This window comes from Mus pahari, chromosome 2 (assembly GCF_900095145.1).
Source record: "Mus pahari chromosome 2, PAHARI_EIJ_v1.1, whole genome shotgun sequence".
NCBI classification, from domain to species: domain Eukaryota; kingdom Metazoa; phylum Chordata; class Mammalia; order Rodentia; family Muridae; genus Mus; species Mus pahari.
Window position 1 is genome coordinate 64,847,078 of NC_034591.1, and position 17,128 is coordinate 64,864,205.

General features: G+C 36.0%; 1 protein-coding gene across 1 annotated transcript in view; it reads left to right on the forward strand.

Annotated features, from left to right (window-relative positions):
• Positions 1 to 17,128, forward strand: part of Cntnap2 (contactin associated protein like 2) — a 2,102,194-nt gene that overhangs the window by 876,012 nt on the left and 1,209,054 nt on the right. The window contains exon 5 of the mRNA XM_029535530.1: positions 14,619 to 14,822. Within this exon, the coding sequence (XP_029391390.1) occupies positions 14,619 to 14,822 (204 nt within the window). The remainder of the gene's footprint in view (positions 1 to 14,618; positions 14,823 to 17,128) is intronic.

Below are 17,128 nucleotides of genomic sequence, written 5' to 3' on the forward strand. Positions count from 1 at the left end.
AGATCTGCAATATACTAAAAGTTTAAAGTTTGTTTTCTCTTTGAAAAAAATCATATGATATTTAGAATATAATATTTTGCACTCAAATGTGTGAATTGTTGTCTTTGTTGCCTTTCCTATTTGATATGCTAAAAATACTCTGACTAATACAAATTGAAGAACAAAGGATTTATTCTGTTCAAAATTACCACTCACCATCATGGTGGGAAATACACAATAGCAGGAGCTTGAGGCAGATGAGCCGTGGACTCTGGAATCAACAAGCAAGGGATGCGAGCATTCATTGTTCAACTTGCTTTTTCTATTTTCCATTTTATACAGGCCAGAATCCTCTGTCCAGGGAACAGTCCCACTCATATTAATTAAAATCACTATTATAATCCCTCACGATTTACCCAGAGGCCTATCACCCAGGGGATTAGACTACATCTAATAAACAGTGAACACTGGTGCATGCGTTATCACTGTTATCCAAAGTGACCATTTGAAAAACTACCTCCATCCCTCTGAGCTTTATGTTTGAAAATTGGCTTTTTGGAATTCTAATTGATGAGGTGTTGAAATAGTGAGGGAATGTGAGGAAATAGAGAAGGGTTTCTCTGAAATTATGCCACTTTAAAACTCGACTGAAACCCAAAATCCAAAATAAATGTTCAGTTCTTTGCACACATGATCAAAGCATTCAGAGTATGGTGGACACTGACCTTGGGAGCTCCTTGGGATTCATTTTTCCCATTCCCTCATTTAATAGGCTCCAGGAGGGAATTGGATTTCTAGGGGTGAACTGGTCATGGTGAGAACCAAGGCACCAGCTCAGAGCTGGACTCTTTCGTGGCCTTATGATGGGTTGAGTAGAATGCTACAGAGTGTAAGGTCACTAGGACATCATTTTAATTTCTGATAAAGTTCCTGATAAAATCTCACCATAGCATTTATCTCAAGAAAGAGGACACATGCTATGCTGATTCTGGGTCTACATTAAAAGAAACTCGACCATTGACATTTTAAGGACTTTACCATTGTACTATAAATGCCATCTGTAACAGTATTAAATCTGCCATGCCTTGGGAAATGCATACATTGCTAGAATTGGCCTAAAATTGCACAAAATCTTGTCAAGTTTAGAAAGTTGAAAATAAGATGTGCAGGCACTGTATCAAAATGTGTCCTATTTGCAAATTCAGGCTTTCTTAATAACCCTCCAAAACACTTTACTAAAAATACTATGAATTTGTGACATTTATTGCCCGTGTATGATCTGAATTGAGAAAGATCCTATTCTTGAAGCTACAGAATTCTGCAACATCATCAGTGAGTTTTTAATGTCTCTTATAGTTAGGCTTTTATTTCTCTTCCTTGATTTTTGGCAGGAAAAGAAACTCACAGTATGAATTATACAAAATATCTAAAATTCTTAAATAATTAGATGTTAGCTTCAAATCAGATGTTGCCTTAAGTTAATTTAGGGCTTACCAAAGCTACAGATTAATATTACATTTCTAGCAGACTCAATAAAAACCTTTATTTCCATGTTGAACTTAGAAGACAATATATTTTATAAAGTCAGAAATAGTAGGCAATAATCAAATAACTAAGTAAAAGAGAACATTTTTTGCCCTCCCTTACATGAAATAAAACCCAGGGGATGTGAATTGTGTTTTCTGGTTCTCTAAGCACCTGAAATCTTATATGTTTATGTATGATACTAGAATTAGATTTCCTGTTTGTAAAGTACTTAGTGCACTTAAAAATCTAATATGAAACCCATACAGTTATGTGGCAGAAACAACATGAAGAATGGGGAATTTGTGGCTGCAAGGTCTGCTGTATGCCATGTGGACTAAAATGTGTGTCCATGTGTGTTCACTCCTTGTGCCCCCTAGGGTACCCTCATAGTTGATAGTTAGCAGAGGATGAATTGAAACTTCTGGTCCTCTTGCTTCGTGCAACGCTATAACTACCTTACACAGTACTAAGAACCAAACCTGTGGCCTCCTGCATTTTAGACATACACTACCAAATGAGTTGCATTGCTGTACTGTCCCATACATTTATGAAGACAACTGCGGCTGTTTGATCACGATCCTCAAGGCTCATTTAGATATTCATTTGTATTTCCACTAATTCTTTCTCTGGCACTTGAAATGATTCTCCATTTAAAACAAGTGGCTGAAGTGCTCATTTTTCACAGTTTTCATGTGCTGTAAAGAGACAAACACATGAATTTGCCAGTATAGACCTGAATGTAGGCTTCCAGGGAAATACGTTTTTGGGTTCCTAGGAGTCTATGGTCATTATATATTTATCTCCAAGACAACATATCACATTGTTGTAAAGATTTCCTACATAGTCTCCATGATGCCTCTTGTCTAGAGAATACAGACTACAATCCTCTAATCAGTTCTGAATAACACCTGTCTGACACAAACTGTAAGACCATCCCAGTTTTCTGATGAGAGATCCCACCAGATCTTTCCCACATAAGATGTAGGTATTTTAACCTGCCTTCCTTAAACCCCAGGGATGTACTGAGTGTAGTCTAAATAGATCATGGAAAGGATACTCTTGATAGTACAAGAACTAATACCTGAAAACAGAGTTGGATCTTCTTGGTCACTTGTGGGACACAACATGGTAGACCCAACATTCTGCAGCTCTGCACAGAGGCTGGAATGATAGTAAATGTTGCTTTACGAGTTATGGATAGTTACTTTAACAAGAAAGTAAATCTGAAAATACAGAATGGTGCATAATATATAGAACTGAATATATCCAATGGTTAAATCTCTCAGTTCAAGTTGTGATAAGTAAATAACAAATATCACAAAACAAGGGTAGTGTATAAGATGTTGTGAGTCTGAGAAGTCCCAGCCAGGAACTTGGCCTGCTGGCCAGCTGAAACATTACTCATTCATGGATGGCATCTCAATGTGTTCTCACAAAGTGAATGGGCCAAGAAACTCCAAGGCCTTTGTACACACACCAATGCCAATCATGAGGGTTATATGCTAATGATGCTTCCAGAGCCCTCTCTTTCTGCCGTGATCACATCAGTTATTAACATTATATAGTAACATGGTGGGAGAATCACAAATTCTGAGCATTCTTTTCTGAGCATGCCAAATTTATGTACTTCTTAGAGGCAAAATACATTCATCTCATCCCAACTAATTCAAAGGTCTTAATTAAATTCTAGCATCAGCTTTAAATTTTAATTCTGAATCTCAAACCAGTAACTACATCAGAGTTATGAGCAAGACTCAAGGTATGTTCTATCCTGAAAACAATAGTCTTTTGTGATATTTGAGTAACATGGGCACTGCTATATACCTTTAGTAGTTACAAATGGATAGATACTGTCCCCTTTGCAAGCTTAGCACATCCCATACTCTCTCTGTTTTCCACTCTTGCCAAAGTTTGTAGCCATTAAACAAGTTTCTTTGCCATGGTGATGGATAATGAAGTAGAAATATGGCTGTTATCCAGATCTGGATCACTGTTGATCCAGAAGGGACGGAGAGAAGACACATCAACAGAACTACATCATTTTTGAAGCCAGCAGGACTCATTGGCACAAGCTACTTGTCTCCTGAGTTTTATTCCAGGAACACCAATTCATTTTATCCTTGTCAGGGCTGGTTCTCTGGTCAAATGGCAGGAGCACTAGTTGTTTATAGAAATAAATTAATTCCACCTGCTCACCAGGACCCATGTGAGTATGCAGATGTCACATAGTAATGGATAGCACCCAAATTCCCAGTGAATCAGTTTCCCTCTAGTGCCTAAGCCGCTGAAGTGTGAGGATGACCAGACCACAGAGAACCGTTTAGAGCTTTGGCAGACAGGACAGAGACCACTCTAGCACAGAGGAATGAGCAGATTATTTCACAGCATGTGTACATTCTGAGCTTTCTTCATCCTATTTTATGCTTGAGGTAAGTTCCACCCAAAGGTATATGAAATCAAATGCTACATAAAAGTAGTCCTGATGTATAACACCCTAGAAACAAGCCCTCAACACACTGAGCACATGTTCAGTCCCTCACAGATAGGAGTAAATTGCATCAACCCACATAGCTTCTAAGGAAATAGAAGACACAAGGTGAAGATGATACTGTCCACTAGTTAACTCACATATTGCTCTAGTAACATAAAAAAAAAAATTGCGGGAGTTTTTGGAAAAAATATTTAACAACTGGGACAATTAATGTTTGTAATTTTAAAGGAGTAGCTTATTTTACATGTTGTTTGTTTTCTTATGACTTTGACCTAGTGCCACACTAGATCAAAAGAATATGGAAGAGCTAACCAAGAGACACATCTCTGAAAGTGTCTTAAAAATTGAGAACGTTAATTGAATTAAAATATTTAATGTTTTTAATTTAAAATCCTTTATCATTATTATTTATTAGTGTATGTGTGGCATGGCACCCCAGGACAAGATCACATAGTTCCCTTTCTGCTTTTTAGTGGGTTCTAGATCTAGAACTCATGTTACCAGGCTCACACAGCAAGTCGTTTTACCTACAGAGCCATCTGACCGACCTGTATTAAGAGGTTTAAAGAGGAATTTTTGACTTTCATTAAGTTTATATTCTATAATAGGCCTCTGTAGTACTCAATTTATTCAATACTCAGATAGAGTTAATACTGGAAATATTCCTTCAAAATTCTTCAGTTCCAAGGAATAAATAATTTAAGAATGCTGAAGTTCTGAGAGGGGAGAAAATGCATCATGAGAAAGCTGTGTACTCTAACAATACAGGTATTACCTGAGTTATGGCTCAATGTGATCTTTGTTCACAGATGATGACACTGAGACTGATGTTTTTAATGGAGCAAGTGATTGTTTAAAAGAACCCAAGTTGAATGCTAGGAATCCTTTGAAACATCCGGTACATGAGACATGAGTATCTGCTTGATGTCTGCTCTTACATTCATTTTTAACTTCACAGTCTAAACAAGCTTTTCCTGGTAGAATCATGGATTTTTGCCTAGTCAAAACTATAGAATTCTTTTTGCTGGACTGTAACATTATCAGAAAGGAAGCAACTCTAGTTTATTTGTATTTTTGATTTACAAAGATATAATAAACAATAGCTTCCATGTGGATTTTCTTCAAATGAATTTTATGCTAATTTTCAGAAAGTTCATATTATTTATGCATTATTAGGCACGTTCAATTTATAACATACTTAGAAAAAGATTGTTCTGATTTCCAGGTGTGCTATGAGCTGTTAGTGGGTGGGAGAGAAAACAGAAAATGGTCTCTGTAACAATGTACATGCATATGAATGGCCAATTCTGGAAGCAGAGGGTACTTTGGATTTCATTTTCAGTTTTGATATTGAATAATGTAGTTTTGGTAATGTAATTTGAAATTTACTAACATCTTTCTATGTCCAGATTTGGTTCAGTGAGCTTACTACATAATGAACTACTCATAACTCATTGCACATTATAGGTTTTCTTAAAGCAATTCAATAATAATAAAATATATACAGGAACAAATCCATCTTTCTTCTGAATGTCAATAAATATTTAATCTCAATTTAGTCCAAAATAACTGTTAAAGGAATGTCTTAGTAACTTAATAACCATGGTGAAAGATTATCATAATAAGCTTCCGAACTTTAATCTTGCAATAAGTAAGTTTCTCTTCAATGCATCCAATTAAAGGAAAAATGTGTTATAATAAAACTCATGTAGAAGCTAAATGTCTCAGTTTTTGACTTATAAACAATTGCAGTAGGAGTATAACTATCACAATTCATTTTAAAATATTTATATAGAAGCCACAAGATATAATAAGCGAATACATATGGATGATATTTGAATCTATTCTCTTAGAAGATCAACTTCACAGAACCCTGTATGGGTTTGCAAGGTTGCAGGAACATAATGCAATTTCCATTTTGTAGTGATATTTCAAAGACACGTTTTATTTCAATCAATTTAAGAAGATACTATTATGCTATGAATGCAAATTAGAGTGATTCAAACTTTGTGCCTTAGAATGGAAAGGCCCAGGAGGAAATCAAACCCTTAGCAACTAGTTTCCATACAACATGAGGAATGATGTCACCACGTTTTGCATGCTCCAATGGGACAGCAGGCCATGGCTGTTTTATACCAGCAAACTTCCTAGTAGAAGAGTCGTTTCTAAGAGTCAGAAAATGGATGAAATGAAACAAGAGAAAGACAAAAGGTCAGTTCATGAGGAAAGGCTCCCATGACCTTGGCCAGAAACTCAGTTGATTTAGCATCTTAGCACATCGTGGAGACTGGGCTCTAAATGAGACAGCGGAGGAAATCAAGAGCTGCTATCACTAAAGTTTTTACAATGTACATTACAGAACTTTCACTAAAAAACTGTATTGGGAATGAAGCAGAACCTTAAGGTTTCTCTGGAAAGTCACTTATATTAGAAGGTGTTTTACTGGGACAAACATATAAGAAAATGTTTTCCTAAAGTAGACACATAGACACAGATAAAAGAATAAGACAGACTTGTTTAAAACAAAGTTTCACTAAAACACACACACACAAATATTCTACTAAAACAAATGTATAAAAAAACACATGATAAAAGATTCTTCACTAATGACATGCATATTTTGCCCACCTTACATTACATATTTAAATTACATTTGTTGGGAGCTCATAGACAGAAATGCACCAAAAAACTTCTGGTGGTGTGCTGTAGTTTCTTGTCTTTCCATCTACTCAGGCCTATTGGCAGAGTGATGTCAGCTGAGACAAACTGCTAAGATAGACACACCTGCTGGCAAGACCCATAGAAGACACGTGATGTTTGGACTAGTCTAAATAGAACTCAACAGGCAGTAGTTTACATATATAACCAGCCGTGAAACACTTGTGGGTCTCATGTCTTCGCTAATCTTTGCTTTCTGAGAGAGGCACAGCTGAGAACTTTTCATAGTATCCTTCCAGGTGGGGGTAGGTCCCTCCTGCTAACATGTGCCCAGATGGAGGCCTGGCTGTCCCTGCTAGGCAGTGCCACCACTGCTGATTTGTGTTTGCTATCCTGACTTAACCAAATTGAACTGCTGGTGTATCCATGAAGTGTTTGTGAGTGGATCACACTGCCACTACTAACCTGTGAACTGACCTGTCAGTTTCCAGACAACATAGTTGCTCCAAAGAATCTTTCTAAACAGGCCTACTTCTCCTAACCCTCGTCACATCCTTTTTTTTTTTTTTTTTTCCCTACTACCTCTGGTAGGTGATGGGCTACAAAGAAGGTTAAAGAATTTAAGAACAATCATTTTTAAAAAATGTTTGAAAATATTAAGCTACACAGGAATGTGAGAAATAAAATTACACTGAATAGAATGAAAGATATGGAAGAGAAACTTTGCAGAAGATCACATTAAACAGAAACTAATTTCAGTAATTAAGATCAAGTCAATTAACATTAAGATTGTCAACAAAAGAGTAAAGTCAGAAAGATGAGAGAGAGAAAGTGAGATATAAATTTAAAAGAATGAAGAAAGATGGTAAACATATGGAGCAAAATCAAGCTTTCATACACAAATTGTTTAAGTATTTTAAAAATAAAAAGGGAAAAAATTGAAAATCTATTTTACTAAAGTTAAATAAGGGCTTAAATTTTTCCCCAAACTTCAAATAAATGTGGATGTGCAAATACTACTGAAAGAATCTCATTTAGTGTAAATCAAAACAGTCCTTCACCAAAACACAGTGGAGTGAAACTGTCAAATACAGGATAATGAGAAAATCTTGTAAACAGAAAAAGAAAAATATCAAGTTACACAAATAATGATCCATTAGATTTGTACCATCACTCATAAAAAAATAAATCTATAAACCAAAAGAAAATACAAAATATATTACAAGTGCTGAAAGAAAAGAAATAAACCCAAATTTCCTACCTAAGGAAGCTATTCCTAACATATTTTCTTTCTAAATATTAGAAAATAGTCTGCCTCAGATAAACAGAAACTGAAGGGACTGATGACCCATACATGAACCAATAAGCAATAAGAATAGAAGGATGATAACTACTATATTATTTAAGATTGTTTAGGGGAAACAAAATATAGAAATTGGCCTACAAAGAAGGAAGTTGGCTAATCCAATGATGGGTATCAAGCATGAGAGAAGGAGACCCAGGTAGACTCTTGATATAATAATCTGGAAGCCTAGCAACCCTATCTAATACTGAAGGTCTGAAGGACTCCAGCGAGTATCAAGTTCACATGAAAGGAACACAGAGGCTGGAGTGAAATGTCCATGGGTCTTGGCATCAGTGACAGGAGCACACACTCAAGGACCTTTCTTGACTCTGTTTCACACTTTCAACTACTTTGTTCCTAATTCACATTATAAATATGGTTTAAAGCAGCCAGCAATAACCATTAAACAGCTGGAGTACTAAGATGCATGAAATGTATCAGATCAAATTTATAAATTCATTGCTTTTTAATTAAATCACACTCAAATATTCAGGACATGAATATAATATGGACCATGTCTTTGCAAGATGTAATATAAATCACTATTAGTCCAATTTCCAATAGTCATCTGAAACCTCTTGAAGCAGGCCTTGACTATCCACATTTCAATCAGCATTAGTGTCTTCTAAAGGCCTATTAAACTCATTCACTAACTGTCATTCTTGTCATTCTTGGGTGTCTCTAGATGTCATTTCTAAATTTTCCAAATTCATCCCATCACTCAGTTTCAATGTCCAAAGGTCCATAAAATGAGAATTAGTTGAAAGAGTAGCACTTGATTCCCTGATATCAATTTGTTGACTTAGTTAATTTTTAATTACTATGACTGGAAGACCTGATAGAAATACAAAATATTAATTTTGTTTCATACCATAAGAGATTTTAGTGCATCATGTCAAGGGAACCATACCAGGGAGGTTGGTTCATCGCAAGGAGAATGTGGGGTTGTGGCAATTTACATTAAATCTAACCATGAAAGAGAAAACAAATTGGAGCTGAGCTACAAGCCAAAAAATGTCTACCCTACTGACCTACCTAACTAGTTAGTATAGAATGTTATAGAATATACTGAAAATGATGAGGAAAAAGAGGAAACCAGGATATCAAAACTAAACTAAACTAAACTAAACTAAATTACACTGTTATAGACCAGAAAGGGTGCTAGGAAGAGATTGGTAGGCTAAGAAGTCCATTGCATAGTTAGACTAATCAGATATACAATGCACAAAATTATCTGTGTATTTATAAATATGTTTTTAATCAGTACATTTTATGGAATAATTCAATAGCAACTCTTCTGACATTGCTGCTCTTTCATGACATGATAGAACACACTTAATGACAAAGGAAAGTTGTTATACAAAGACTAAAGTTCTAGTTTTCATGAAAGCTATATGGGCTCTTTTTTACTATATCTTCCCCTCCAAATTCTAGATATAGGTCAGATTGAAAGGATTTTTGAAATAATCTACTTCAACTATTTAGGCTTAAGCCCTATCTATATTGAAATAAAACACAGTTCCTTGAAAAAAGATCCAAGCATATCTAAACATCAAGAGACAGAATTCATCTGAACTTATGTCTACTCTAGTGCCCAGTCATGTAAAGATCATGAAATGAATTCCTGCCTATGCCAGAAATTGTCTGATGATTAAAACATATTTGTAGATATATGTCTAATTCTAATTGTGGCAACGAAGAAGGTAAAGGTGATTTTAGGAATGTCATCCAATTCGGTGCTGAAATTTTAAGTTAAATTTAAAAAAGATCTTTTAGATACCGGCTTATTAAAATAAGTGACAGCATACAAACCATTGAACAAATGTTTTTTGAACATTAACTAACATTGACTTTTCTAACCCCAAAGCTATTATAAGACAAGTGAGAAAAATCTGATCCCTGGGGCTTGCTAGCTGCCATCTTAGCTTCAGGTTTAGTGAGAGATTCTGTCTCAAGAGAATGAGACTGAGAGTGAAGATCGGAGTATGCAGTGTGCTCCTCTGGCTTCTGTATGCACAGAGACACACATCTACACAAACCTGTGCTTATAAAACACACACATACACACTCACACACACACACACAAAGTGTATTCACTTTTCCACCTACACATACACAAGGAATAAATCTGACAGAGCAGTAAGAATAAAATTTTTTTCATATTATTTCATGAAGTATATAAACATTTATAAATATTGTCTCCTGTCTTTGAAATTCTAGTCAAATTTCATCTTCTGTTTTTAAATTTAATTTTAGAAGTGTAATTCAGACTCTTAAAGTAATTTTGTATTTATTTATTATAAATTTTGATATGATTATATATAATTTTTCACACACAAATGTTGTATGTAACTTTTATATACATAGTGCATAATCTATATATAATATGCAATATTATACATTCTCTAGAACATGAGATAGCCCATGTTATCTTATACTTAAGTTCATGTTGAATACAAAAACTATGCTCATACATACTTGTAATTTACATGTAATGTGTAGATTGTGCCACACTTCAGATTAGATATATGAATAGCTTGGTAGATAAATGTATAAAATCTAACCTATAAACAAACTCTTGTTCATTAAGAGTACCTGATCTCTCTTGACAAGGACTTATTTTCATATATATATATATATGAAATAAATTACATAAAAGATTACATATATGTGTGTGTAATTGTGTAACAATGCACATGTTTTGATAGAAGGTATTTGAAGATAATAACCAAGTACTCACATGATTAAAATCTCCAGAAAAATCTTCTACAAATTCAGAGAGTATAAATCCAACAGCTCTACCAGCAGAACAAGAGTGGCCTCATCCATCGCGCGCAGATTTGATGAGTTGGGCACAATCCCAGTTCCCTGAGTTATTGTTAGAAGCTAAATTGTGGAAACACTGTGATTTGGCATTCACTTTTGAATAGTCATTATTGTTGTTCAAATGGCTTAAACAGTTCAACCACACATATTTAATCACTGCAGAGAAATCTTAATTTTAGGGAGTGATAAGTAATCAGAATCATAGAAAAAAAAGTAGCTTGTCCTAAAATAAGCACAACATATTATTAGATGTCAAGTGAAATTTTAATGCATTTTTCATAGGAAATAGAACTAATCTGTGGTGGATGTTATTTGCATTATTATGAAATATTCCACTCTTTTAAAGGAGTATGATAGATATTTAATTATAAATTATATTACACAGAAAATTTCAGGGAGTGTTCTAATTTCCAGACTACCTTTCTACAGGCAAACACAAGAGAATGTGTGGGTATTTCAAAAGAATTTAAGCTATGCATAAAGGAACAGATTTGACTTTGTAATGGAGGTCTGGCTTATAGGTCATTTTATGTTTTCAGCCCACCACTAAGGACTTATCATGAGTAAAGTGAGGCTGGGCAATGGGAAATAACCTTTCTTCATGATTTTTATCAATGCTATAGGACTGTCTAGAGGCAATAAACCACACCCATTCTCTCTCTCACACTGCCCCATTGTGCTAAATATTAGGCAGGAAAGCATCCACATTTGCACAAATCAGTATTCTGTTCCAGGCCCTGTTTGGAGAATTCTATTTATATGAACATATAAAGGCAAAGATTTCTGGCCTCTAACTAGGTGGAAGGGACATTTTCTTCCTGTGATCTGAATGAGAAGCATTATATGTCACAAATAATATAGAGAGAAGGCTTATAAAACAACGATGGCTCTATTATTCAATTGTCACTGATAGAAAGCTGGTGGCAAAATTACTCTCCAGAGGTCATAACTAACTCCCTCCTCCTAGTTTTCATTTTTCTACCACCTGTGGGATTATAAATTCAACCTAAGATCTGAAAATCGGATACTTTTTTTTTTTAATTTTTATTTTTTACCTTTACCCTTCATCATGGATGATGAAGATATTGCCGCTGGAATTCAGCTATGACAGTATGGATGATTAAGCTCTAGTCTAATTGGCTTTGCAGTGTGAGCAGAAACCAGGACTTAATGATTGTTTTCCCCAGCCTCTGAATTAAAATAAACTCCTGTGATTCACAGTCGCCGAGAACAGGAGTTTGATGATTATGAAAGTCTTTTTATGGGCAACAACGCTGATTATAGGAAAACCGAAAGTACAAGATTAACTTTAGCTCTTGGAACTTTCAACTGATTAACATGCCTTTAAGAATTTATTTGCATGTGATATGAATGTGTTTAAATGTGCTGATGTATGTGCATGTGTGTGCTTGTGCCTATGAAAGCAAGAGGCTGAAGTCATGTATCTTCCTAAGTCACTTTCTTACGTTTTTGAGACAGGATGTCACGGAGCCTGGACTTTGCAGGCTCACCGGTCAGATCTGGGGCCTCTTCTGTGTCTTCCCCGCATCCTATGCTGAAATCATGAGCTTGCCTTACCACAGCTGACTTTTTATGTGCTTGAATATCAAGCACTTTACCAAATGAGACATCTCCTTAGCCCCTTGCTGAACTTTTAAAAACTCCGATTTAAAGGCAGAGATTTGAGATCATCACCTCGGTATTTTTTTTTTTAAGCTTTGCTTTTTTTATTAGATATTTTCTTTATTTACATTTCAAATGGTTCCCTATACCCTCCCCCCCCCCGCCCCTGATCCCCTACCGGCCCACTCCACTTTTTGGCCCTGGTATTCCCCTGTGCTGGGTCATATAAAGTTTGCAAGACCAAGGGACCTCTCTTCCCAATGATGGCCTATTAGGCCATCTTCTGCTATATATGCAGCTAGAGAAATGAGCTCAGAGGGTACTGGTTAGTCGGTATTTCTAAAGCATGTGAAAGCTATTGATGGGTTTGGAAAACAGACATATAAGCCTTACATAATCTTACAAACAGTTGCTGCAGTTCACTTTGCAGAGAACAAATGCTAGGCTTAACAGGTGGTACTCAGAGGGGGCTGGATGTCAATGGTATCCCTCACCTCTTTTACCACATTGAGGACATAGCTGGAGGGATGGATCACTCTCCTTACCAGGCAAACAAAGCTGCTCCCTGTGGTGCTGGGACTAAGTACATGCCAGAAAACCAGAATATGAAAGGAGGAAACATTTCCCCACTGTCTTCCTGATTTTACTGAGAACTCTCATAAGCCCAAAGACTGGCTTTGTACAGAACTATGATTTTCAGGTACTAGAACAATCCAGTTTGAATAAATTTTCTATAATATTAGAATTAAAAGGTAACAGAGAAGGGACTTTGAAAATATCTTCACAATACATATCTAAAAGTAGCAATGCCCCTGTTAGCTAAAGAAATATTTGATCTAAGTTTTAATCAGTCTCATGAAAACCATTCCATTACCTGGGATCCTATTGCCCAGGGAAGGACAATACACCTCAATCTCTCTCTCTCTCTCTCTCTCTCTCTCTCTCTCTCTCTCTCTCTCTCTCTCCCTCTCTCTCTCATACTGCTGAACAAGTAGCTAAATAACTATGTAGATGAGTAGCAATAATGAAGTAAATAAAATACATAATCTGCACAATCACTTCTGAAAATTTTAATGTGATCACTTACATTTAACTTGGAGCTACTCAAGCCACAATAACGTCAGATATTTGTTTGTCCAACTCAGAAATGGTAACAGAGGACATATTGGGAAAAGGTACCTAAAATCAACTAGTTACAAACCCCAAATTTATCAAAAAAAATATAGAAGAATGTGGATATTATGTAAAATCAGTATACCACACAATATGTTTTCAAGTTTCTGTATACTTATATGTAACAGTGAGGCCAATTTTAAATTAAAATACACACACATATATATTTTTTTCAAGGAACTATCTTCTGTAAAAAATAAATATTAAATCTCATACTCTTTTAGACCTACTCGTTTTTCATAAAGAGTATAAGAGCCAGAGGTGGGGGAGAGGTGATTACAAGGTTAAAGTGTCATATGGACACAGTAAAGGAAATGCAGATATTTGATTCCTAGAAGTTGGGACCTCATGACATTATGGCAAAACTTGTGCAAGCCAGACCAAACCCCAACATAGAGAGGGAAGCTTGGCTAACAACCTCACCCATACTATGGAGCTATTGGCAATCAGCTGCAGGGAAAGGGAGAGACAGTTTTCTGTAAGCATGTATCCTCTGGTAAATTGACTGCTCACCAGTGGAAGATGACACGTCCAAGAATATTTAGGCAATACAAATTAGTCTTAAGAAAAAAAAAATAGAGTGTCACAAAATTGTATGGTAGAGAATAGGGATGGACCTAGAAAGAATCTGGAGATATGGTGAGCATTATCAATGAACATCATATCTCAAAGAATTAATTGTCTTTTACTCCTTTACAGTGAACTATGCATTTCAATGTTGAAATTTGAATCATATTCATATTAACTGAATTTGTATTGTTAATATAGTAATCAAAGTAAAATTGCATATTAATAGATATGGTCATTTGTATCATTTATGTACTTTAGTATATTCATTTGGAGGCATATGGTAAATAAAAAGAAAGAAAAAGCACTAAAATCTATACTTTTCAGGAAAATACTCTTTCAACTCCCATTGTTCTAATTAGGCATCGGTGGAAAGTGTGTGTTCATCAAAAGCAACAAGACTAATACAGTGTTTCTCTCTCCTCTCAGGGGCCGACGTTATCAACTTTGATGGCCATGGTGTGTTACCATATCGATTCAGAAACAAGAAGATGAAAACACTCAAAGATGTTATTGCTTTGAAATTTAAGACCTCTGAAAGTGAAGGAGTACTTTTGCATGGTGAAGGACAGCAAGGGGATTACATTACTTTGGAACTGAAAAAAGCAAAGCTGGTCCTCAGTTTAAATCTAGGTTTGTTGCAACTCTCTATTATTTTCCTCATCATTAAAATATTTATAAAGAAGGGGCAGAAGTGATGACTCAGCAGTGGAGAGCACTGCCTGCTCTTGCAAAGGACTCTGACTCAATTCCCAGCACCAAATGATAGCTCACAGGTGTCAGCCATGGAATTGGAGTTCCATGGGATCTAATGACCTTTTCTGATTTTCATGACCACCAGACATGTACATGGTGCACTTAAATACAGGCAGGTAAATGATTCATACATGCAACATGAACAAATAAATAAATTGAAAGCATTTTAAATGTTACATAACCCTTTAAAACAAGAATTTTTACATCTCATTTTATATTGCCAATTCCTTTTTCATCTATGGTACAGATTATCTATTTGTACACCTATTTCTCTTAGTTACTATTTTTATCATTGTGGCATTATACCTGAAAAACTTCTTAACAGAGAAAAGCTGCTATTGCTTCATGTTGCATAATTCTCAATCTATAGTCACTGGACCATAGCTCTGGATTGTTTTAAGGTAGAACACTATGCAGGGAGGGCATCACAGAAAAAAGATGCTCATGGGGGCCAACAAATAGAAAGGATGGAAGAAGATAGTCATGAGATAGACACTTCAGCGACCCATTTACTGTGAGCATTTTCTTTCAACCAAGATCTAACCCCCTAGTTCCTGTCATATCTCAATAGCACTAGCAAATCATTATTTCATCAGTGGATTGACTGATCCGTGCATGAAATTGAAACAATCACCATCCAATCACTTTTCTAAACCTCACCAATCTGGATCAAGGCTTTAAACATTGAACCCTTGGGAACACTTTATATTCCACCCATAACACTATTGATTCAATACAATATTTGTTGCAACACTTGTACTATGCTCAGTGTTATGGCAGCTGTTAGTATAGTTAGGAGGACAGAAAAACATGGTCTCATTAAGTTTGAGGATTGCCTTATCTGGTATCAATGAGAGAGGAGATTCTTAGTCCTGTGGATGCTTGATGCACCAGCATAGCAGAATGCTAAAATGGTGAGGCAGGAATGGGTTGGTGGGTGGGAAATCACCCTCTTAGAGGCAAATGGGAGGTATGATGGGATGGCAGTTTGAGGAAGGGAGACTAAGAAGAGGGACAACATTTGAAATGCAAATAATTTTAGTAACCAATTTTTAAAAAATGTTTGTGAACTGCCCTGGTGAAATAAAAATATGACTTCAAAATATAAGACTTAGGAAGTCAGTTTAATAAGTGGCTACTATATGCTCAGGTTGAAATGCCACCATGAGAAGCAATAGGACCAACATTAGGATGTATAATGAATGAAAACCATTTCTTAGGAAAAAAACACAATGTCCAGGAACAAATTTGAGTGTTGAAAAAAAAAAAATGAGGCCATCAGAAGAGACAGGACAGTTTGGGAAGAGACCATTGCAGACAAAGATTTCACATGTCTACAAGCAAATCTCCAAGAGCCTCAAGCACATAGGCACAGGGGAAACTTTCCTGAACAAAACACCAAAAGCTTATGCTCTAAGATCAAGAATTGACAAATGGGACCTCATAAAATTACAACGCTTCTGTAAGGCAAAGGACACTGTCGATAGGACAAAATGGCAATCAACAGATTGGGAAAAACTTTACCAACTGTACATCTGGTAGAGGGCTAATATTCAATAATACAAAGAAACCAAGAATTTAGATTCCAGAAAACCAAATAACCCTATTAAAAATGGGGTACAGAATTTACACAATGGAGTACTACTCAGCTATTAAAAACAATGAATTTATGAAATTCTTGGGCAAATGGATGTATCTGGAGGATATCATCCTTAGTGAGGTAACCCAATCACAAAAGAAGTCACTAGATATGCACTCACTGATAAGCGGATATTAGCCCAGAAACTTAGAATACCCAAGATACATNNNGCAAAACAGAAGAAAACCAAGAAGGATGACCATCGTGTGGATACTTCATTCATCCTTAGGATAAGGAACAAAATACTCATGAAAGGATATAGGTACAGAGACAAAATTTAGAGCTAAGATGAAAGNATGGACTATCCAGAGACTACCCCATCCGGGAATCCATCCCATCATCAGCCACCAAACCTAGATACTAATGCTCATGCCAGCAAGATTCTGCTGAAGGGACCCTGATATTGCGGCCTCTTGTGAGGCTATGCCAGTGCCTGGCAAACCCCGAAGTGGATGCTCACAGCCAGCTATTGGATGGAACACAGGGTCCCCAATGGAGGAGCTAGAGAAAGTACCCAAGGAGTTGTAGGGGGCTGCAACCCTGT